Source organism: Elaeis guineensis, chromosome 3 (assembly GCF_000442705.2).
Source record: "Elaeis guineensis isolate ETL-2024a chromosome 3, EG11, whole genome shotgun sequence".
Lineage (NCBI taxonomy): Eukaryota > Viridiplantae > Streptophyta > Magnoliopsida > Arecales > Arecaceae > Elaeis > Elaeis guineensis.
The window spans coordinates 106,607,270-106,631,315 of record NC_025995.2 but is presented as its reverse complement, the minus strand read 5'-3'; the positions used below and the strand labels follow the sequence as shown (position 1 = coordinate 106,631,315).

The 24,046-nt window shown below is 37.8% G+C and overlaps 2 protein-coding genes across 4 annotated transcripts; both read right to left on the bottom strand.

Annotated features, from left to right (window-relative positions):
• Positions 1 to 978: 978 nt before the first annotated feature.
• Positions 979 to 3,835, bottom strand: LOC105041145 (beta-1,2-xylosyltransferase XYXT1). Of its 2 annotated transcripts, none has more exons than XM_073253281.1 (5): positions 3,477 to 3,835; positions 3,237 to 3,314; positions 2,841 to 3,005; positions 2,538 to 2,660; positions 979 to 2,292 (listed from the first exon to the last, which is right to left on the bottom strand). In XM_073253281.1, exons 1-5 carry the CDS (start codon positions 3,616 to 3,618, stop codon positions 1,109 to 1,111), a joined length of 1,692 nt encoding a protein of 563 aa, XP_073109382.1. In that variant the 5' UTR covers positions 3,619 to 3,835; the 3' UTR covers positions 979 to 1,108. The 2 variants fall into 2 exon arrangements, with proteins under 2 accessions (XP_073109382.1, XP_019704758.1); XM_019849199.3 differs by having other exon boundaries at positions 980 to 2,292; positions 2,841 to 3,011; positions 3,477 to 3,834.
• Positions 3,836 to 9,232: 5,397 nt separating this feature from the next.
• Positions 9,233 to 13,983, bottom strand: LOC105041557 (alpha-1,3-arabinosyltransferase XAT3). Of its 2 annotated transcripts, none has more exons than XM_073254249.1 (3): positions 13,633 to 13,983; positions 12,083 to 12,157; positions 9,233 to 10,473 (listed from the first exon to the last, which is right to left on the bottom strand). In XM_073254249.1, the coding sequence occupies exons 1-3, from the start codon at positions 13,646 to 13,648 to the stop codon at positions 9,278 to 9,280; spliced, it is 1,287 nt and encodes a 428-aa protein (XP_073110350.1). In that variant the 5' UTR covers positions 13,649 to 13,983; the 3' UTR covers positions 9,233 to 9,277. The 2 variants fall into 2 exon arrangements, with proteins under 2 accessions (XP_073110350.1, XP_019704773.1); XM_019849214.3 differs by lacking the exon at positions 13,633 to 13,983 and adding an exon at positions 12,361 to 12,901.
• Between the last annotated feature and the right edge of the window lie 10,063 nt (positions 13,984 to 24,046).

Here is a 24,046-nt window from a genome sequence, read left to right as displayed (position 1 = left end):
GCTTAACACCGAGTAAGAGGAAGTTGGCTATATCGAGTGTCGCTTGCCACAGGCGGTCTGTCAAAACTAGCCAGCAAGATACTGACTTGGTCATGCCCACTGTCTCCAGTCGGCCAAATATCGTCAATGATAGTCGGTGAAGTAGTCGGCGAAGTGCCAATCGGATGGAACTCGACAATCCAAGTCAGAATGAGCCACAATAGCTTAGTCGGCATAGTACTTCTAATCAAATGGGGGACAGGATGGCAAGCTGCTCGGAGAAGTGACAAGCATCTACCCCCAACAGGGAGCATCCTCCATCTACTGGCCAGCTTTTCTTTGTTAGTGTGCAACCTATTTTTTAGAGCCAACCACAATTACTGAGTTCTGTAATTGTGAATTGTGATTTCACAAATTTGCAAAAAGATTTTGCTGTGAACATGGTTGATCAGAAGTTAAACAGCAATGAGTCAGTTTGTGATGAAAGCCGAAGAGAGGAGATCAAAGATAGCAAATTGCCGAGTTCTGCTCTCTCTCTTTCCATCATTTAGTTTGATTCAAAAAGAGACATCCTACTTTGTTCTCTTTTTCCATTGTGAGGACACCATGACGTTAGATTTGGTAGTTTTTTGGTGTAGTCGTGGAGATTGAAGGCTGAGGGAATATTCTTCGCCCAAGAATCCTCCCAAAGCCTGAGCATTTCACCGTTGCCTTTTCAGTTTAGTACCCTGTATTCTTCCCAAGTAATTTTCCTTTGCTTATTTGCGAATCCTAATGAGCTATTCATACTCCACTACAACATCATTACGGTGTTTTAGCTATAACTAAGATCTAAACCCTTGGAGTTTGGTGGCAGCACATCAAGAAGCACATGTAGTTCGGTAGTTAGAAGCTTCAAAAGACCAAGCGAGGAAAGGCATGGCAAGTAATGTGACTTATTAAAGTTTAACTTATGCAGAAGATATCAATATGTAAATAAAGATATTTCTCTGTGCAATTAACATAAAAAGAAATGGATTATATATAAAAAAAGAAACTCTTTCTTTCTTGAAAAACAAACTAAACAGTGAGATAATAATTAACTGAAAGAGTGAATAATAAACATACAACCAATGCCTTTATTCTATTGTTAATGCAGGAGCTTGAGTGCTTTCAGCAGAACAGGTCTAAACCTTCTCAAATTAAGCTTCACATTCTGTTCAACTAGGTATACTTTCCCCATAGCAATCCATCCTTGCCTGTGAAATGACATGGGATCTTTGAACACAGGGTGGTCTCTAGGATACATATCTATAAGAGTGCTCTCTTCTTCAGTGATACTATACTCCATGTACTGCAGCTTCATGTTCCTGGCAGGGTCCCCATAGTCATACTTAGCTATCCCTTCCAACCTACCCCAGGGGACTATCTGGATAAACACTGCATTCATTGGAAGGAAAAACATATTTGTGAGGCCGGCCCCATGCACGCCTATCATCACATCGCATGAGTTAATGATGCGTGCAAATTCATCAACTGCAGTCTCAAACTTGGCCTCTGCTCTCAGCACCTCAAAGCCCAACTTCTTGGCCATTTTGACAATCTCCTGGACATTAGTAAGTCTTCTAGTTAGGTGTCTATCTATGATGACAAGCCTTGGCTTCTTCTCAGGATGTTCCCCCATCTTGATGGGTAAGTCTCGATCAAGAGAGTAGCCACTCCTCAAAAATTTTGTGAAGTCCACCATGGAATACCCATTTGGAGCTCTCGAGGGGTCGATGACCAAATCTTCATGGCTTTCGAGGCCGACGATCACATGTGGGTAGCAACGAACTTGATCATCATTTTCGAAATCAATAATTTCATATCGAGTGAGCTTTTTCAGAACGTGGCGGTACTTGTGCTCCCACCAATGCTGTGTATTGGTTACGAGTAACTGGACTTCTCCATTAAATTGCCGCGAAGTTATGAAGAGAGGAATCAGTGCATCACTGAAGGCATGGTATATGTTTCCAGTATACCCCCCAACCGAGAATACAATGGCGGGGATGCTATAACTAAGGGTGCAACGAGGGGCATCAATACTACTTGACAATTTAACGGACACTTCCCTGATTTTCTCCATTATGGTTTTGTCGAACTTACGAGGATAAGTTTTAAGCCGCCACGATTCATTTGGTTCTGGATTGCCCATTTGATTGGAAGTAACAAACACCACGGAGGAGGACCTCCCATGAATCCTAACATCTCCTTCCATTTTACAGAAATCAGATCTTGGACTAGAAAAATCACACATTGGCTTCCTTTGAGGCTTGACATCCTCACTCCTTTCACCTTTACAAAGCGAAAAAAAAAAAAAAAAAAAAAACCTACATTAGACACTGGTAGTTGGAACCAGAAGCTTGGAGAGATAAACTCATCACATGCTTGACTCATCCAACTCAACCAGTTATGAGTGACTCAGTGTGTTATGACAGCTATTTCAGTTATTTTGGCTGAAATAGCATGCTGGTGATATTTATAAATGCCAGTGTAAACCACTGAGACTCGGATACAATTTAGAAAGGCAACCAACGTACCTAGTTGCGTGGGATTGATGATATCTTCTTGCTTAGTTGAATCACCAGTAGCAGAGGAATTTTTATCTGGGACCCTGTTGTCGCCATCCTCTTCATGCCGATCCTCTATGATGTTTTTGCTCTCTGTAACAAAGAAGAATAGGGTTCCCTTTGAAGTGAGCTATCTTAAGTAAAATTTAATCAACTCATGAATGTGTGCTCTAGTATTGATTTGAAGCTGGGACTACTTGCTGATGGAGCCCAGTCCACTCACACATCTTCTAAGCTTTGATATTAATATGAAAACTCCAATCATTGGCTCACCGAGTTGTTGAGTGCTCACTGCATCTTTCCTTCCGGAGGCACCATCATGAATTATAGATGATGACTTCCATCGCTCTTCAATAACATCATTCTTCTTGAAGAGATCTGATTTCGGATTTGAAGGATCACTGCTTAGTTGATTCTCCTCTATAGCATTTCTTGGTCCTGCATCTTCTCAATGATTATAGTGTGATATAAGTCATGGCTGTCAAAGAACTCAATAGATCTTGAGACATAAACAAAGCTTGTCCCATCCAATATAAGGATCAAATTTAAAGACTCATTATGGTTATAATCACTTTAGCTAAACAAGTTTCGAGACCTATATGAATCAGAGGATCAATTCAGGCAATGATAAATAATAGTTGCCAATTTAATGTCATATTCTGATCTTACCTGGTGGTGGTGATTTCATCTTGTGTTCCTCCATGGGAGTTGTAGGAACTCCATGAGCTGGTGTTAGTCGGGATACAACTGCAAAACCAACTGGACTCAGAAGAATTTTAAAGCCATGAAAAATTTAAATTCTCATGCAGCTTGTTTCATATGGGTTGCAATTCCGCTATCTCATATAGCTAGCTGTTGAATCCATAGCTTCAGACGGTGAGATTATCAGTTTGGTTAAAAGTGACTAACCAGTTGGTAGAGGATTTATATAACGATCAGACGTCGAAATGTAGGTCATCAAGGCAAGAAAGCATCCGACGAGCAATCCTAAACTAAGCGATCGGGGTTCAATTCGACCTATGTTCCGAACAAACTCCTTCTCATTCACCATCTTCTAGATAGCACTGGCTCTTGATCTCCTCTGAAACACCTTTGTCCTGGATGAATATATCAGAAAGCTGGCACCACCAGGCTCTCCTTTATTGCTTTCATCCGTTGCTAAGGCCAGCTAGCCAGTATTTTCTAATGGGGGGAAGTGACGCAAGGATCATTGTTGCTGACCCATTCCATCTTCATTTTTGTCCTGAGACCTCTTGTTTAGTTTTAGAGGGTGGACAGGATCCAAATTATACGAGTTTGGAGTGATTGATAAGAAATATAGTTGAAATCTTTTAATATCATTTAGTTTCTTCGCAGAATTATTTTACCCGGTTGCCAACTACAAACGCATCCGATTATGGGAAGGTCCCTCATGTGTCTATCGCTAATATTAATCCTTCTCGGGACCACGCAACTGATGAGTCTATACCTCCCCTGCCCCTTGCAATAAGAACAAAAGGCTTTCTTTGTCATCCTTGCTTGAAGAAAATAAAATATGCAGCAGTTCACATTCTCCACATGCCACTTGTTTCATACCGTAGGTTTTTCAACTTCATTGAAAATGTGATTGTAGCTGGTGTGAAGTGATGGCGTAAATTTGAAAACGATTTAAAATGGTTTTATTGAAGCAATGCGGCAGAATTGTTTTCCCAGAGCGGTTTAAAATTCAGAAGGCACTCCATTCATTAATTTATGCACTCCTCGGACCTATCCCATCTCAGAAATAGGATAACAGAGTTTTACCGTTGTCTTAACGGAGTGGGTAGAGCATGCCTAAAAAGAATAGAAGAAGACAGCAGGAATTTTTATATTAAGAGGGAGACAGGTACAGGTGATCGCAACCCAACAACTCAAACTATGCCATGAAATTGAGCAAGGATGTGGGTAAATCTTGTAGTCAAAAGGGTGAATGGAGAGACTGCACTTGGTTTGCGTGTTTCTGGTTGCAAGTTGCAGCAATTCAATAATTAATCTATAGTAAATAAGTACAGTGATTAGCCACCTTAGACCAACCCCGGTAGTCAACTTTTCACTGGCCGACTTCGCTAAATAATGCTACAGAGTTATGTTGGGCCACCAATGCATTTAATTTTTCGTAGAAAGTTTGAAGCCATTGCTGTCTGAGAAAGCCATCTTAACCTCTGACAGTTTGTAAATCAGAATTATTGCTTAGTTTTTGCAGCTCTCCTCCATTGAGAGGATGCTTCGTTCTCAAACCTTGAACAAGATACACCACCAACCATGTAAATTAAAAGCTTCTGTTTTTCAACAGTTTACAGTCATCTATATCTCACTTTTCCTGTAATTGCATATCAGCAGCAGCAGCAGTACCATTGTGCTAAACATGCTAAATATACACACAGGATTTATTGCCTGATGGTTGCACCTATCTTCCTTGTTTAAAGCTGAAGAGGTGTTCCATCCCAAGTCATTCATATAAGTAATTCTTCCATTTCTATGAAATAATTGGTGGCACTTCCACCATTATTCTCTGAAAAAAAAAAAAAAAAAAAGGGAAGTCATTCAATCGAATAAGAACAATATTGTTTCTTAGAGCATGTACTTCAACAGCCATATTGCATATTTGATGATGTCCTAAATGAAGAAACTTTGCATTAGCCATGGTAGGGAGAAAGAGGACCCAATTAATGGGTTTTTGATTCTTGCAACAAGAATTAGTCTCTTCTAGCTTCTTTTTTCCCCCTTTCATTTTTCTTTTTTTTTTCATTTTTAAGAGAGCACTTCTAAGTCTTCTAGTATCCAGTTCCCCGAATGAATAACTTTGAGCAGGTATACAACTTGGGAAAATCCTAAATTCAAAAAATATTCTATATTTTGTTCATAAAAAAAGGGTACTGTGGTGCTAAAACAAGTGGCGCTTCACGTTGGTTTTTCAAGCATCATGCTTCACATTCTATGACAATGACTTTATATTAATGATCTTTCGCTGGTCATCTATCATAGGCCCTGTTCTAAGCCACTATAAAGAATGCCTAATCCCATTGCCCACTGGTTAAGGCAAGCACGCAAGTTGAACCCGTGTCCAAATCCAAGTCTTCTGTTCTAGAAAGCAGTGCTTTAATATATTATTACTGCAACAAGTATTTTTTTTAGGTGAAAATAGTGTGTCAACCCTGCAAGTACAGAGTCACCCTCATGAGAAGTACGCATGGGATGTTCCCTTCTAAGGGAAGAGAAGCTCCATGTTCAAGATCAACGGCTAATCATTCCAAAGACTCTCTCAAACATTAAGAGAACTGTGATGATACTGGCATTCTAGATCTTATGTGGACCAGTAAACAGCTCTCCCGGAGCGGCACATGCTCAACTTCTCCGTTTTCCCACTAAGAAAAGGTTCGAATCATTGACTTCATGTATGTAAAAAGAATGCTCACAGAAAATAATATCTGGCTTCCTCGTGGCAGATGGTAGATATACTAAACTATATGTCAGTAGATCTGGCATGATAATATTTACAAAGCATCCAATCTTTTCCTCCTCCCCTTGCATTGCCCACAAGTCATGGATATCTTGTGCTTGCAGCGGATATCTCGGAATGAAATTTCCAAGGGCTTTTAAAGTATATATGCACTTGGAAACTGAAAGAGTTTTTTTATTGATTAATGAAAAGATTGGTTAAGAAGTGGCAAGCACATAGACATGTAGCGTCCATAATATCCTCTCTTTTTATTTTTCCTTTTGACATGGTTGGTAGAACGTAGTGTCAATATTTTATTATTTGAAACACATGAAGAGAGATCTTTTGCCATGAGACTGGCAAACATGATTAGCCTCTTTTAAGGCACCTTGGTGATGGGGTTATATATGAACAAATATAATGGTGATGAATTTAATCAACTCATTATGCCAAAGAAATTTTTACAACTCATTCTATTGAGGATAGAGGAGATATTTCAGGAAGTTATAGAATCCACTCCTTCCCACCTAATCCGAGGGCAGGATAAATCTGTTCCACTGCTAAGGTAGAACAAAGAAATTGCAGGTTATAGTTTATGTTAACCTACCTTGCTTCCAATACATCAATATGCATGCTTGAACCAAATAAAATCTAATTGCTTGATACAACTTTCTTTGGGATGTCTAATAATGGGTCATGACTTCCCTTTAGGCGTTTTGCTTTGGCGTCCACCCACGGAAAAATTAGGTGGGTGCATGCATGCATGCAGGCACATGGGTGCACCAAAAAAGAGACAAAGTTTAACTAAAAGTAGACAAAAGCGCACATGTAAGAGGTTTCTTTTTTTTTTTAAGAGATTAATAGTTTCTTAGAAAATATTAACAGTTAAGTACAATTTCATACATATGGACACTTCCAATAAACATACACATGCACAGCCAAATGGAACAAAAAATTGGAAAGAAGACTAAAGTGTCAGATAAAAAGTCAAAAAGTAGATCTTCTTGAGAGATTAATAAAATGAAAGGAAGTTAGTGTAGATGTCCTCAAGGCAGTTCCCCACCGACCGGTAAGATTTTGTTTGCAGAGCTCAGCATAAATATCAGCATTAAGAAAAATAAACAGTACCTATTAGACAATGGGAAGCATTGTATTGATTGAAAGGTTTTTCTTGCTTTTTTAGAAAAAGAGAGATAAATGGACTCTCTTCTCTTTTTTTTTTCTTTTTTTCTTTTTTGTTGAGAATATTTAAGGAAACTGCTAGTTGCTCAAAGAAAGAAAAGACAAATTGTAATTTTGGATTTTCCATCTACCATTTTAAAGTCATGACATTTTTCAACCTGGTTTTTAGATAGGATCTTAACATAAATATCAAAAAAGAAAAAACGGAATTGAGCGCCATAGTATCCATGCACATGCATAAGAAAACATTTTATTCATGCCTCAAAATTAAGTTTTTGACGAGCTAATACCTATGAGGACCCAATTACTTATTTCTATTAAATGTACCAGCCATGATTTCAGCTGTTATAAGACTAGAAATAATCAAGTCAATTCCAATGAAGTTAGCACTAGAATGAACAAATTTTGAGCCAAGCAATCTCCAGCCTCGTTCTCTTTGCGGACATGAGACAACCGAAAAAGATTAGCCCATCATAACCCAAACATCAGCAAGGAGAGGGCAGTATATTCTATCTGGCTTCTACCTTATCCCAGTGATGACTGTTCGAGAGCCTCCCCTGGATTACATACGAAAACCAATTGTTTAATATTGTTTTTTTGGACTAAATGGTTGTTGGCCACCATGCACCTAATTGAATTGATAAAACGAGAGGGGTGGAACCCAACTAAGAGCCCACTCTAGACAAACAAGTCCGAACAAATGACAACAGCGATCCCACAAGCCAAAAGTCCGCAAAATAAAATAAAATAAAATAAAAGTGCATCCCCACCAGAAAACAATATCCTCTGGTGGATCTAGTGAACGTTCGGAAGCATTAAAATTGATCCGAGGTTGTCTCTTCGAAAGAGACTACAAAGAATCCTTAGTTGGCCAGCCAGATGGACCAAACGTGGAAACAGTGATTCCATTAGGAATATTTCCTCCAGGTTGGTGCCCGGTGGGATACAAAGTTTCCAATTTGGATTCGGGTCATTTGTCATGCAACTCATAACCTCATCCCAGGTTACAAATCTCATGCATGCACTCGTTACGTCAGCCAGTGAATCAAATCAACAGGGACCAGGCACCAAGCACATTTCATGTGCTGGCACGGTACTTGATGCCAATCAAAAAACCTACATACATGCCATGAATGATCATGTATAAGGTGTTCTGTTGCTCACAAAAGACAACATCAAGGGTGTTCATTTCGTACCTCAATGAAATGGTGGTGATTCAAAAGGATACAGTGCAAAGTGTTGGACATGTCCATACTAATTCGTTTTATATGCAATTTCATGAGAGAGCATCAATTATTATGAAAAGTTCAGAATCTCACCGACTTTTAGTAGACCGTAGGAAGTTTTCTGAGTTATGTTGATTTACTCATACTTGCATGATTTGTCTGTCCTGTTATATCAAGGAAAGAAAAAAAAAAAAAAAAAAAAAGAGCTAGCAATGTTATGGGGCACCAATTCAGTCATAGGAGGAAAAAAGGATGATTGGTGCGATAGCCTAATACATGTGAGGTTGGTTGAATTGCCATGCCAACCTCAGATCATGAGGGCTTGAGGAATATTTTGTCTGACTAATGGATATCCCGAAGCATTTTTTTTCCCTTGATATGTATATAAAACTTTCCAGCAAGAACTATCAGCAAGGTAAATACAGTAACCCAATCATGGTACATGAAGACCTTTCAGATTAGCCAGTCATCACTTAAAAAAAAAAAAAAAAAGGGTAATCTACGCGCCACTGGATATATGATACGTGTAAATGTCAAGGAAGGTGTAGTCCTGAAGGAGACAGAAGCTTTTCAGATATTCAGACAATCGATTTTTGTCAGAAAAGAATGTGTTTCTTTTAATATAATGCTCAAACGAACATGATTCGCAATGATCTAAAAGCCAGCCCTGCTAAGTCATGCCCTCAACATTCATCAGGTTTGAGCTAGAAAACAAAGCAATTTAATTTCTTTGCATGCGAACATGGTTCAAAACTTCGAATGCTATATTAGCGGTTTGGCAGAAACTGTGAGTGAATGGATGAATAAGAAGAAAAAAATATTCTATAACCAAAGAGTCCAGAGTTTTATTGATGGAGAAAATCAAGAGCTTGCAATAAGACACCCTTGAACCTGACCACGTCAAGCTTCACATTTTGTTTTACCAAATATATAGACCTCAGAGCAAGCCATCCTTGGTTCTGAATTGAGGTAGGGTCTTTAAACACTGCGTGGTCTCTAGGATACTGCTCTATAAGTGTGCTCTCCTCTTCACTTATCGCATACTGCAAGTACCTCAGCTTCATGTCCAACGAAGGCACTCCAAAATCAGCCCAAGCTATCCCTTCCAATCCACCCAAAGGAACTACTTGAATCACTGTTGCATTAGTTGGAAGGAATACGAGGTTCGTGAGTCCCGCCCCATGAACTCCCATCATCACATCACATGAGTTCACTAGCTGTGCAAAATCGACCAAGCTGGATGATGAATTCGCCTCCGCTACAACCACTTCAAAGCTCAATCCTTCTGCCATTTGAACAATTTCCTGGGCATTTGTGAATGACCGCGTCCACTTCCTTGAGATTATTAGAAGCCTAGGCTTCTTATCTTGATCAGGTCCTAGCTTGATTGCGCTTTGTCTCTCCAGTGCAAAAGAAGTTCTCATAAACTGTGCAAAGTCAACCATAGTTCGGCCATTTGGAGCTTTCAAGGGATCAATGCTCATCTCCTTGTGAAATCTAAGACCTACGATTGCATGAGGGTAGCAACGAACCATGTCATCCTTGTTGAAGTCAATGATTTCGTAATGAGAGAGCTGTTTTAGGATTGGCTGGTACTTTGTAATCCAGTTTGGCACAATTTCACTGATGAGAAACTGAACTTCTCCATTGTATTGGCGGGATGTTATGAAAAGAGGAATGAGTACATCAGTGAAGTCATGGAAGGGGTTTCCCATATACCCACCAGTTGAGAAGATGATTGCAGGAATAGTGTGATTGACTGCACATGCAGGGACTTGTTCAAAGGCAGTCAAAGATTTCACAGACATTTCAGCAACATGAGACAGTATGAACTTGTCGTGCTTTCGAGCATGAGGTTTTATCCGCCATGATTCATGTGTTTCTGAAGTCTTATTATTGGAAGATGCCAATAAGAGAATGGAGAAAGAATTCCCATGGATCCTAATATCACCATCCATCTCACAAACGTCTGATCTTTGACTAGAAAAATCGCAGAGTGGCATTCTCTCTTGTTTCTTTTTCACATTTTGGTTTCTTGCATCTTCACACAGAAAAATAAAAGATCAAATCAATCAAACATGCTAATTTGCAGTTTTCTCCAATTTAATGGTCAGTAAACTGAGTCTAACCCATTTAATTCCATGCCAATTACAATTAATTGTATTTTCTTCAGATAATATAAACTACATATGGGTCTAATGAATGAAGAGACTGGCTGATCTAATGTCTTCAAACTCCAAGTATCCAACCATCAGTTCAACCAGTCAGACAATTTAAACAATTAGTAGATGACTAAAGATACATAACCAATTGGTTTTTTTAAAAGAATAACCAAATGGTGTCCTAAAACAGAGACCAAAATAGTGCCCAGCTCATGTCCTATATGAGAAATATCACAAACAGGGAATGGTGGTAATTTTGAGTTAGGTCCCCCTTTCTATGCTCTTAACATCTGAGGTACTGCTTGCATTCGTGAAAAATTTCAAATAGAACATTTAGTTGGATATTTTATAGCTTATTCTATTCTAGCCAATTAAATAATCAGTTTATGAGAGTGAATAATAGATGATCAAGTTCAGGTCCTGACTGGTTAGTCCAGTCTGGTTCTCTTGGCGCTGTTTTACATGGCTCTCTGATCCTCTCTGAGAAAGAGTCAAGGGATAAGCTGCTTGTGTGGATTCAGTCTTGATGGAGAAAATCTTGAGTTTCTCTCTTAGGTCACTGTTAGGAGAAAGTGTGTAGGTTAATGTTAGCTGTGATATAATAGAAAGCTTTTGGTATCTGATCACCAACTCTTACCAATATCTAACCTAACAACTTTAATGAGCTCTACCAAAATGCTCAAAATTATGTGTTTACATAAAATAAAATGATGGTGCTCAACATGAAATAAAAACTCAAACTTGATGCCGCACGGAAGCAAGGGATTGGTGTGATTCACAGGGTCAGTTTGATACACAGTGAAGATGTGGTATAAAGCACTAATCACCTCATGAGATACACAATAAAACAGTTTTTTGATACGTGGTTAAGGCCTCAAAGAGTTTTCCTGAAAGAATTGCTTACTCCATAGACATTCTCGCAATCTCTTTTGTTTACCTATGTTTTGCATCAGGGAAAAAAGGAAACAGGGGAAAAAATCTCTAATGTTGTCAAAGAAGTTTCATTTGTTATGATTATTTTTTTTTTCTAAATAATTGAAATCAGCAAACTACAAAAATAAATACATACTCCTAAATTTCAGAATCAAAATACTGTGATGTAATGTCATGCTGAAAATTATCATGATATAAGATCACCCGGTAACTTGCAACTCTTGTTTTTCATCTCATCATTAGATATTCGTGTAAATCTTTTTGCTACATTTTTTTTCTTGTAAAAATTATTTTCTATATGGAAAAAAGCATGAGTTCTTCAAGCAAGAAGAATAGAGCCGGCTTGAATCATCACATTCAACAAGTTCAATTACTTGCTTGGAAACAAATGTTATATAGTACATCAAATTTTAGCCTGGGGTGCTGGGAGACTACATACCTACAACCTTTCGATGTTCTCAGCAAATAGCCTCATACTTTACAACATATCAAACAATCAGCTTACATAGCAGATGATAGCTTCATAATTTACAAGATATCAAATGATCGGTTTACCTGGCTGAAGAAGACCAATTTTATCCTCCGCCATGATATCAGGTGGAACAGCATGATTTGGTAACCAGAGACTCACTGGAAAAAAAAAAAAAAAAAAAAAAGAAAGGCTAAAACCATTAATAATAACCTGAGTTTTAACTCTCTACTTGAGGGGAAAATGGTTAGCTATTATCCATCAAAACTTTAAAATTACCCAATTTGCCATCTCTGACAGTATTAAATCTCATGCAGGCTACAGGTGTACTAGTGAAATACAAAGACAGGCTAGAGGAACTTACAAGAAGGGAGAGGAATAACAAAAAGTTTGGAGACTGCAAAGAGGGTCATCAAGACCAGAAGGCATCCCACGAGGAATGCTAAACCAAGCTTTTGGGGTTCTCTTCGACTGAGGTTTTTTAACAACCTTGTATGATGCCCCATCTCCTGGATACTGAGGACATCAATCTCTCAACTACTCTTGGAAGTCTGCAATATTTCTCAAAAAGAGTATTTTGAAGCAGAGGCAAATGGTCAGGCCTCCAAACCTCGACGCCTTATGTAACTCAGGTTGTGCCTTTGGCCAGCCTCATAGCAAAACCGGGGAATGGAAGACAACAGCAAGGTCCTTTCTGGCATTGGACACTAGTTGCTTATGCTTGCTTCCAGTTATTTTTTTATTAAGGGAAATGGATGACTAGGACCTCTGTAGTTGGCAACCAGAATCTTCTTTTGAATTATTGTTTTGTTAAGAGGATGGACAGGTTCTAAGGTTCTACAGAAAATGAAGAGCAAGTCCTCAAGCCATTTCCAACACTCGACCAAATAGTTGGTGGGATACAGCCTAAATTATGGTCTCTACGACATAAGACAGAAAATTAGAAATTTCTTCTGTTGAATGGTTGTGATTGCAATACAGTGTCAGTCAACAGCTAAAGCAGACTTGGAGCCAAATTCAGCTGTTTTTTCCTTAATCCAGCTTGCACCAAAAATTAGATTATGCATTACAGAGAAACTAAAACCATGTGAGAAGAAAATAACAGAAGAATCTGATGCAAAAATATCACCGACTTGATGGAAATTGGTAGAAAATTGATTGCATGGAACTTTCTAACCATCTAAGTTGTGGGTTTCTTCAGTGTACCATTCAGCAAAATCCAGTCAGCTTTTCTTTTTTTTTTCTTTTTTTTCTTTCTCTTTTTTTTTTTTTTGAAGAAACAAAAAGGAAAGAAAACCTCTTTGGGTTTCGATTTTGGTCAACATAGACCTCGTGTGAAATTATTTTGTGAGTCAAGTCTAAGTTGTATCCATATTTACGAAACAGTTAGATTTTAATGTTTTCAACAAAGAGACCATTTCCACTGTCGTGATTTCCTATTTAATTGCTGTTAGTAGATTATCCGTCGTTGTCGTAGCACAATAATTAGAATCTGCAAGGGTATTCCAGTTGATGGTGTTCCAATAAAATCCTCTTCCCCCTCCCCTCACCCCCCACCCCACCGCACCCCAATAAAATGAAATAAAAGAATTTAACGCAGTAAGCCTTCATAAGATTACATAGGTGGGTTGTTTACCAATTCTTCTGCTCATGACTGACCTCCCTCAACAACTCATGCTGAGTTTATTTTCCTCTTCTGCAGTGGAAGATAAGCACGACACACAATAAGCAACCTATCAAACACTGGCTTCTCATGACATAAAAATTTTAAAGTTAGAAAATTGTCTATCAGTGTCGGTTAATGGAGATGGTGACATATCTACAGTAATTCAGCCTCCATTTTGTCGGTAGATGTAGAACTGAGAAACCCTGCAGCAGAAGATGAATAATTCACTATTTGGAATTAAAATTCAAAATAGCAAAGATAAAACAAGAATTCCATGGACTGATGCATCCACTAGTTTGGCACCTTGATCAAATTCCACATAATCTAGGAACTTCCTCTATGTGCTGACAAGCCCCTTAATATGCATCAAATAAAGGCTAAAACAGAAAATTCTCAACATAACATCCTCGCATTAAAATACTCATTTTCAAGCATTAGATTCTGAAGGCATGGCCAAGAAAATCAAATATAGAATTTTCATTTTTGAAAAAGAAAGGATTTCTGTACTTAGTATAACCAAATATAATTAACCAGCCGGCAAATTCTGATTAGTTTGGCTGTTTTTTTGTTGTTTCTTGGGGTGGTACCATGTGGAGGCTCTACCTGGAGTAAGGTTCCCACTCTGCCTTTCTCTCTTCACAATTGAATTAACAAGGATCAAGTAGCAAGTTCCCCTTACCAAAATGCAACAGTGGATGCGTGAACCGCATCAAGATCTCCCTGGTGTTTAATATTTGATACAAGTCCAACTTGAATACGGGAAAGGATCTGTGATTGGACATCTGCTATAATTTTCTAGCAGTGTCCACATTAGACCAGTCCTCTATCTTAAGAACATTTTATCAGATCTGTCACACCACTTATAGAAAGGGTCCACAACAGAAACCTGACTTATAAACACCTGCTTTTACATTTAGACTTGATCAAGTCTTTCCTCCATTTGTGCCACTAATTATACTTGCAATGATGTCATCTGAATAAATTTTCATAGAAAAGGTGATGATACTGCAAAATATAGATTTCAAATATGTGGATCCGATATACACCAAGGTCCCGCCACCTTTTAGGAAACAACCTCCAAAGGTTTGGACCTGGAAACTCCTCCAAACGGAGGGGTGCAGAATACTTGGCAATTGCCCAGTTCACACCATTCAGCCCTTCTCATACTTCTATCCAAGGATGCGCTCCTCCTATATCCAACTTTACTTGGACCACATGTGGGTGAGTGAACAATGAGCAATGAAGATGTAACGACCCAGAAAAAAAAAAAAAAAAAAAAAAAAAAAAAAAAAAAAAAAAAAAAAAAACAGAGGAATCGGGAGAAAGAAGACTCCCGTTGAGAGTCTTCTTCCCACCGTGAAAAGGAGTGGAAAATCCGAGTAAAAACCGGATTCCTCCTCTATAAAATCCCCTTTCCCCTTCCTTTAGGTTTTTATCATGGGATTTTGAGAGATTGAGGGATTTTTTTTCAAAAGGATCCGCGGGTTCTTAGATGGAAAAGAAAAAGATTGCCGGAGTTCTTCTCGGCTGCCGGAGCTCGAGGTAAGCCCCTCCCCTTCTTCCTCTCTCTCTTCCCTTTCTCCCCTGGCCCAAAGCCTCGCCGTCGGCCACCGTCTTCGCCGGAAAATCCATGAACAAGAAATCCCCTGTTTTTCCGATCTCTTTTTGATTTTTGCCGGCCGAACCTTGCCGCCGGCCGTCCATTGCTCACCGCCGCCTCCACCTGTTGCCGGATCTCCGGCCAAGCCGTTGGAGCCCAAGCCATCGAGGGGGGGGACCTCACGGTCCTCCCCTGTTTCAGCCAAGGGAGGCCGCGGGAAGAAAAGAAGAAAGGAAGAAGAAGAAGAAAAGAAAAAGAAAAGAAAAAGGAAAAAGAAAAAGAAAAGAAAAGAAAAAGAGAAAAATAAAAATAAAAATAAAATAAGAAGAAGAAGGAGAGAATTTTTCTCTCTCTCCTTTCTCTCTTCTTTCTCTCTCTTTTCTCTCTCCTCTCTCTACCTTCTCTCTCTACATTTTCTCTCTCTAGATTCTCTCTCTAGACTTTTCTCTCTCTTTACGGATTGTCTCTCTAGGATCTTGTCTTCCTCTCTGATTTCATCATGAACCCTAGAATAAACTTGAAGATGAAAATAAGATGATCCGAGGTTGCTCCGAAATTCGTGCAGTAGGTCTGATTCCAGTCTGATCCTATTCGAAATTTGTAACACTTAATTCATATTGAGTCACCCTGATAGGACCTCTGATGATCTCGATCATGAGTGCCTCATCGGAAGGATATGAAGATTTCTCTCTCCACTTTCTCTCTCTACTTTCTCTCTCTAGAATTTTCTCTCTCTAGAAGTCTTATGGATCAGTGGAGGATCCAGATACTTAGGTAAATCCTAATTTTGGTTAATCCTAAGAGAGATCCTAGATTTGTGTTATCAGGTCGATTATCGGTAATTTTCTCCATATATGTGATCTTTATATTGATCAGGGTTATGAAGAGATGATTGTCTGCATATGATATCGAGTGAAATATTTTGTTAAAGAAATTTATAAATCAAAGAAGAACATCGATTTCTGTGTTTGGATCAGTCACCGGTAAAGGTAAGAATCCCTGTACATGATCACTATTATATATGCTATTTTACTATTGGTCTTGCATCGTTGGTTTTGCATTATCGGATTTGAGATCGATGAATTTATTATATCTGAGATACTGTTATTTGATTTTGAGCATGAGTATGTTATGTCAATATATATGTATCAGAGATTGATGGCATGATTATATGGATATGACATATCTGAATTGATCATAATGCAAGACAGAATTGATTGATGAAATCAACACATAATGATTAAATGAAAAGAAAGAGATATATGGTATGGACTAGCCTTGTCATGTGGAACAGCCGGCCAGGAGCTTATGCCTGGGACAGCCCGCCAGGAGCTTATGCCTGGGACAGCCCCCACTGGCTTACAGGTGGATCAGCCGGCCAGGAGCTCATGCCTGGGACAGCCCGCCAGGAGCTTATGCCTGGGACAGCCTCTCACGGGCTTTGGTACGTGGGACAGCCGGCCAGGAGCTCATCCTGGGACAGTCTTGAAAGACTTTTTAAAGTGGATTCGATCCGGATGATGACTGAGGTATAGACTTGGATAGTCCAGAGCCAGAAAGAAAATGTTAAAATCATATGATTATGAAAGGAGAAATGAAAGATAAGATATGAAACAATTGTTGAACAAAAGTGTTTCACCGGTTAACATATGATGATGCATCTATTTTGACAAGACAGAAAATTTATGAATGTTTGCATTATTCTGGACATTGAACATGAGATTTTATATTTTATTGCTTATCCTTATTTTCAGACTATATTACTATATCAGTGTGATATGGAAATTCTTACTGGGCTGTAAAGCTCACACCCCTTCATCTTTCTTTTTTTTCTCAGAGTTGCAGGATGACTTAGATTGGCTATGGCTTGGATTTACGGGTGAGCAGAAGGATAAATAGAGTGTCATAGTATCTGATCAGATAATTGAAGGAATGTTAATTGTTATTATGCAAGTTTTATGAATTACTGTTGAAATTAAATATTATGGTTGATAAGATTGTAATGATTTATTTTGGCCTTGCATATTCTTTAGGGCTTGCTCTAAGGAGTGTGCGGCCATCACGTATCCGATCCGGGTATTGGGTTCGGGGCGTGACAGAAGAATAACAGGAGATAGAGTGATGAAATAAAGAGGTACCAGATCGCATTTATACATTTACCTGAGCCATTCTGGAAAAAATATGCATCCGAGCTCAAAAATATGAAATATGAGGCTCAAAGAAACCCCAAAAGATAGCTATTTCTGTGGTGAGCCTTTATATGTGTGTGGAATTTCAGTAAAACTTCTTGTCGCCCATGCTGTTGTACAAAATACCAGGGGTTCAGGAAAAAGAAAAAAGGAAAAAGAAATTGACTGCAATCATAGCCTTTAAGATGCATAGCTAACATTAATTATTTCATTCCCTACTCCATGAATGGCCTAAGATTTCATTTTCTTTTTGGTGCTAAGTATGAAAGAAGTATTTGTCCTAAGCACAGCTGCAAAACAGTAATAGCACAATTACCTATCAGATTCATTACAGTAAAACAATGTGACGGATGGAAATTTCTTGCATAACTTTTACACAATGGACATGAGCATTTCACAGAATTAACTATCCCAATATATGATTTCAGTACAAAGTTTCTTTTCTCCATTGCTTATTATGGAACTGTTCTAAATTGTCAGGTGTTCCAAAGTATTCTCGCAAGAAGGATCGATGGAAATTTGAATGGAATCCCACAATGTAACTGCAGGAAAACTAGAAATAATGGCACCCTGTGTCCTCAAATAATCAGCATATAAGTTGAAACAATTATAAACACCAAAGCTGTAAACATACTGATATAAAAACATAGCTGCACAAGTAGCAGAACGTAGGAAGAATTCATTTTTACAATGAAGAAAAGTTTACTGTGTGAGAAACAAGTACCTCTTCTTCTGCTGGCATAAAAAACAAGTCAAAATTTATTCCCTTTCTGCAAACAATTTGCCATCACTCTTCTTTGATTTTATCTCAAATTTCACCAGGACCTCCTTTTACTTTGAAATATTCACTAGTCTAATCTAAAAAAAATTAAAAGCAATCAACTCTCCCATCGTGAAATGAGGTGTAATACCATAACAATCTCTTTGTTAGCCAAAAAAAAATGATATTAGTTCTCCCAGAACAAGTTCCAACATTTTCAATAAGAAAGCAAAATCCAAGTAAATTATTAATAATTAACACATGCAAAGCCAATCAGGTGAAAGATTAATCGAAACACTTTTTTCAAAATTAGAGAGAGAGACAGAGAGAGAGAAAGATCAAATAGCAATGGCACATATACTTGTTTAGCTTTCCAAGATCAGAAAATGGGATCTTCGTCGAAGCAAAAGGGTCAATCAGTGAAAAAAGACGCAGAGGAGAGTCGAAATTAGAGAGAACTAGGGTTTGGAAATGGGTGAGCGAGACCTGGAGTTGTCCTGAGGAGCATCGAACAGGAAGCTAGGGTTTCCGAGCCTGCTGTGGGTTCCATGTTTTGAAGTTGGCGGGCGACTGAACACGGATTCTACCGAGAGCGTGCAAACCACGGAGGTGCGGTATGTACATAGGCAGTTACGTGCAAAGTTTAAAGTTTGAAATGGTATCGGCGAAGAGTTCACCGACTTTAGTTCAAACCTTTTTTTTTTTTGGTATAAAGTTCAAACTTATTACATAAACCTTTTTACGCGACTTTTACAGAACATGGATTGGACAAATAGACCCCTCTGTTCTGTAGCATACTCCTGTCTGCCATTGGGAAAACCTATTTTCATAGTTATTGAGTGTAGTCTAAACATTCTAGTCTTTATCCTATTTCATATAGAATGTTTATAAAATTATACTTTCTTAAGAAATTGATGATAAAAACATGTCATGCAGACGTGGAGCCACTATTGGGACTTGGGAGTTCAACTGGGTGCAAGGTCCAAAAATTTTTCTTCCAAGGAAAGCAGAATGCCTGGATATATTATTCTTTTAAGAGCAAAAGGACAACTAATTGTAATACCACGAAGCGGAATGATCACATGTAACAAATCAATATCTAGATGACCCAAAACTAAGTGAGCCGGATCATACTCTTACAGACGAGGCAAACTTCGTATCTCTTTGGGAGCAAGGTTTCCATATAGACATCTCGAACCAACCTTAAATCTCGAGCTTAACCTAACAATGTCACTGTTTGTAAGCAAAAATTATGATACTCATATTGAGATCTTTTTGTCAATACATTCTTCTTTCTATTGAATATGATAATGCTTATCTGCTTATGGGTGCTGGTTCACCAGACTGCGAACTTAGCTTTCTACAATCATTTCTATTGAACCAGATTCTTAAAATTAAGTAACCTGGTAACCATCTTCAAGATCCCCAAGTAGCACCGTCCGGTGTCTGAGAAGATCGTTTCAAGTGGTTCTTGACTTTCAAATTGATGGGGTAGCTTCATACAGGGCCTTGACGAGTTAATATTTAGTACAGTCTCTTGGATCTTCTCTTAATTTTTGATCTTTCTGTCTCTTCAAAGTGGATGCTTTTGAGTTCTTATATTGAGTGTTTATACATTGTCTATTGATAATTTTTTTTTATAATTTTTTTATATTTTTTTTATTTTTTTATAATATTTTTTATTATATCTTTATAATTTTTTTATCTTTGTGTCTGAATAAAATTTTAGATGGGTCGTTGGATTCACCGGTATTTTTCTTTAAATCCCAAAAAAAAAAAAAAAAAAAATTGCAATCCATGGGCTTCTTGTTAGTCGAGCTCCTACATTCACTACTTTTTTTTTTCTCCTCTCTTGGAGTTTTCTTGGTACCGACTCAACACGCCTCGGCCCGAAGTGACATGGGAAGTGAGAAAAGGTCTTCACAATTTTTTTTTCTTCCCATATATCAAAAAAAAAATTTTATGCACCACGTGCAGTGTAAAAAATCCGACATGAAATATATCTTTTTGTTCAAATAAACAGTATTAGTCATCACTTTCCAACACACATTTAATACCTACTGATCAATTTTTTTATTTAAAAATTTTATTTGATAAAAATATCTTTATTTTTAAAAAAATTATGACATACTTGTCCATATTATGACATCCTACATTCAAAAAGTCATATTTTTTGTCCACTGGATGCCATAATATAATGCAGGATGTCATAATATGCATAATATGTCATAATTTTTATCAAAAAATATAGGTATTTTCATTATTCAAAATTTTCAAATGAAAAAGTAAAACTGCAGGTATTAATGCGCATTGAAAAGTGGTTGGACAAAAATATCTCTTTCATATTATGATAGCCATTTTATGACATCCTATATCATAATATGCCACAAAATGTCATTATTTTTTTTCTAAAAGATAGAAATATTTACGTCATACAAAATTTTTAAATGAAAAAACTAACCAACAGGTATTAAATATGCATTGAAAAATAGTAACTATATGGATCAATCAGATAAAATGGTATGCTCTATATCAGATTTTCTATACCGCCCGCGGTGCACAAAGATTTCTCCATACCAAAAAGTCCAAAGGCTGGAATTTAGGCCCGGATTTCAGAAGATGCTGGCTGGGTGAGCTTAAAGACTCTGTAGAAAATGGTTCTCAGGCACTTGTTGCGTGCACACTGAAAGTTTATTGAAGCCATAAAAATTGATTTGATAATTTTACAATCAATTTTTTTTGGTACAAAAATTGGAGGGGACGATCTAATGCATCTATCTCCTCTGGACATGACCATAGAGCAATTTTACAATCAATTAACCACAGTGTATGGCAACAAATTATGTAAATTGCACCAATTTATTTATAGAAGGATGAAAAATTAGAGGATTGGTAGAGGCTTGGGTCAAATCATGTTGGGTCAATTGGTCGGACCAATTTAATCAAGTAGTCTTCCTCAAAAAAAAATTAATCAAATAGTCTATAAATGCTCCCATACCATATAAAAATATATAAACTAAAGCCGAATAAAATAGGAAGGACAATATGTGGTTATATTGCAGATCCTAGTTTTAATTAGTTAAACAAATATTAACAACGTCTTGAAAAATGGATTCAACTTTGGGTTGGGTTGAGCTATCCAATATCTTAGCCAGACTCCAACCCGATTTTTAAGTTGAATCAAAATTTCTCGCCCAAACCCAACCAAGGATATGATATGCTTAAGCCACCAATCTTAGCCTAATTCGGGCTGACCCACCTAATTTCCACCCCTACACGTGTTGATGTCACACGTGACAAGAAAACTGTCAACACACATGTAATTGGATCCTATAGCATTAGGGCAAAAATTCTCTGTTATGGTGCATTGCATGATGGATAGTATGCATGGCCGTACACAGCACATATCGCACAATTACATCTATGAGGATATTCGTGCAGTTCACCACACAGTATGATACACAGCAGAGGATCCACGCACATGACATTAATATATATAAAGCCACCTTCTTAGAAACAGGTACAAAGCCATCTAATGCAGCATTTTTTTGACCTAAAAATGCATAGAAATAGTATAGATGGGCTTAAGCATCTAAGAATACACCAAAATATTCTACTCGGACATCAAAATAAATTCCCACTAATCCAATATATAAATTCATAGAAATGGTATAGATGAACTTTTATCCGCTCATGTCTCTTGTAAGTTTGCAACGTGGTCCTGATCGATTTGTCAATAGACATACACTGTACCCAAAGAATATAAACCTTCTATGGACCAAAAAAAAAAAAAAAACCAAGGGATCTTGCATACCTCAAATGGACAAATTTTGTACATATCCAGTGCAGTGCTCCCATAGCCCACCAAAATTCCTGGGGGCATGGAACAGTACTTCTCTCATAAGGTGGGGCTCATCCGTGGAGCTTCCACTGGAGCCAAGGAGAGGGCTCCTTGGGAATCCGTGGGTCTCCTCTCATTCCACGTCTCATCTGATTCGAGTTATTGGTAGGCCGTCAACATCTTCATGACTAGCGCACTTTGGCTTCTTTTCTCTGAATTATTGCGGTTTGCATCAATCCTCTCTTTTTCTTTTTCATCTTTTCTTTCTTTATGTCTTTTCCTCAATATAATAAAATAAGGAGGGATTCCGCCATGTTCTACATTCTTTCTTCAAGATACGAACTCAAGTATATATGGTTCATACCTTGGCACTACAAACGGCATGTATCGTTTCTATTAATCAAAACCCAGGAAGGACCATGCCAAACTTGGGCATGTGGATTAGGTACATGACATGTATTAGACCGTTTATTAATAGTAGAATAGCAGGTTGTCATCACTACAATTAAACTAGATCATTTGTATGAATCAAAGACACCAAGGGCAATTTCAACAGCATCTCTATATTCCCTCCTTCAATTAGCTGTCATGTTCTTTTTTAGAGGTCTCCTGCTGCTGCATTTGTCTTCAGTTGTCTTACGCACTCTGTCATACAGCAATGCGGATTCTTACAAGCATCTCTTCAGATGTTTGGTCTGTTATGATGCTTTGTTGTATGTCTCTGTTCTTCTGTACTTCGTTTTATGGGTGTATAATTATCCCACCTCCTGCTTGTGTTTTGATGCCAGGATGCTGTTTAACCTACAGGATGTTTGTGTATGCTGATACTCAAATAATATAGTTCCCGTTTTCACCAAGAAAAAGGACCACCCAGGGCCTGTTGCCAAACTCAGGCTTGTGGAATTGCTAGGGAGTTGGGGTTGAAATTTACGTAATATACATTAGGTTGATTCATGGTAGATTAGCATGCATGGGACCATACTTGTGCTGTCATGCATGTAAAAGTTTACTCACATCTCTTGCATCTCTAGCAGTATGTTTTTATACATGCGCATGCATGCAAATGAGTTAAATCTAGACCGATCGCTTAGGAGTCAATATATGCAATTAAACAAGAGAAAAGTTGGTATGCAAAAGTAAGGTTGGTTCCAGCTTCATTCTATCGGGTTAATTTGATTCACAGTAGCTTCTAATCTAAGATTAAGACACAAAATTTAAATTTTAACCCATTCTTGGTGAGTCTAGGTTGAGTTGAATCTATTTACAAGTCAAATCCAAAATGCAGCAAAACAAGTATGTCCAACTTCATTTGGATTATAGGTTCAATATTTTTAGAACCAAATCCAAGTAGCCTTGGAGTGCGGGTCTTGAATTCGGACCAATGCCAAAGTTATGGGTCTTAGCTTTGGATATAGGTTAAGTTCCAAGATGAGTTTGGCGCGGATTAGATTAGAGACGGTCTGACCTTTTTGCCTTCCTAAACCAAGCCAAGTTATAAACACTACGTGGCATATATATAAATATATATAGCCTCAGGCAACCTAGGACAAGCACGACACACACTGCACCCTATCTTTGGATCTATTTGATTGCTTCGGTGCAAAAGGGCCTCTTTTTTCTCTGGTAACTCTAAAAAAAAATAATAATAATAATTGAGTATATAGAGATCTGATATATTGAGAAGTTAGAATTTAAGAGAGAATCTTATACTTTGCAATTTCTTATTTTCTATAATAAAATTTTTATATCGTCTCTATTTGTAGATACAGATCAATTGGTCGAATTACATGTCAGAATACTTTCTCTGTCCAATGATTACGAGGGATCGGATATACGCGCTAACGAACATCTCTCTCTCATAAATATATTAACGTAATTGAAGAAATTAGAGAAGGGACCAATGAACATGAAAAATGTGGATTCAAAAGGTACGTTGGATTGTCAAGTGTCAACGTTGCCTTTTTTTTTTTTCCTTCATTTTCTTCTTTGCTAAA

What these genes read in the sequence shown, in the direction of transcription:
- LOC105041145 (XM_019849199.3), bottom strand. Translation starts at nt 3,618, where the DNA reads ATGGTGAATGAGAAGGAGTTTGTTCGGAACATAGGTCGAATTGAACCC. An exon ending in TATAAATCCTCTACCAACTG is followed by an intron (nt 3,315 to 3,476) that starts GTTAGTCACTTT and finishes TTGGTTTTGCAG; the next exon opens with TTGTATCCCGACTAACACCA. An exon ending in CATCAATCCCACGCAACTAG is followed by an intron (nt 2,293 to 2,537) that starts GTACGTTGGTTG and finishes CGCTTTGTAAAG; the next exon opens with GTGAAAGGAGTGAGGATGTC.
- LOC105041557 (XM_019849214.3), bottom strand. Translation starts at nt 12,502, where the DNA reads ATGGGGCATCATACAAGGTTGTTAAAAAACCTCAGTCGAAGAGAACCC. An exon ending in TGTTATTCCTCTCCCTTCTT is followed by an intron (nt 12,158 to 12,360) that starts GTAAGTTCCTCT and finishes TTTTTTTTCCAG; the next exon opens with TGAGTCTCTGGTTACCAAAT. An exon ending in AATTGGTCTTCTTCAGCCAG is followed by an intron (nt 10,474 to 12,082) that starts GTAAACCGATCA and finishes TTCTGTGTGAAG; the next exon opens with ATGCAAGAAACCAAAATGTG.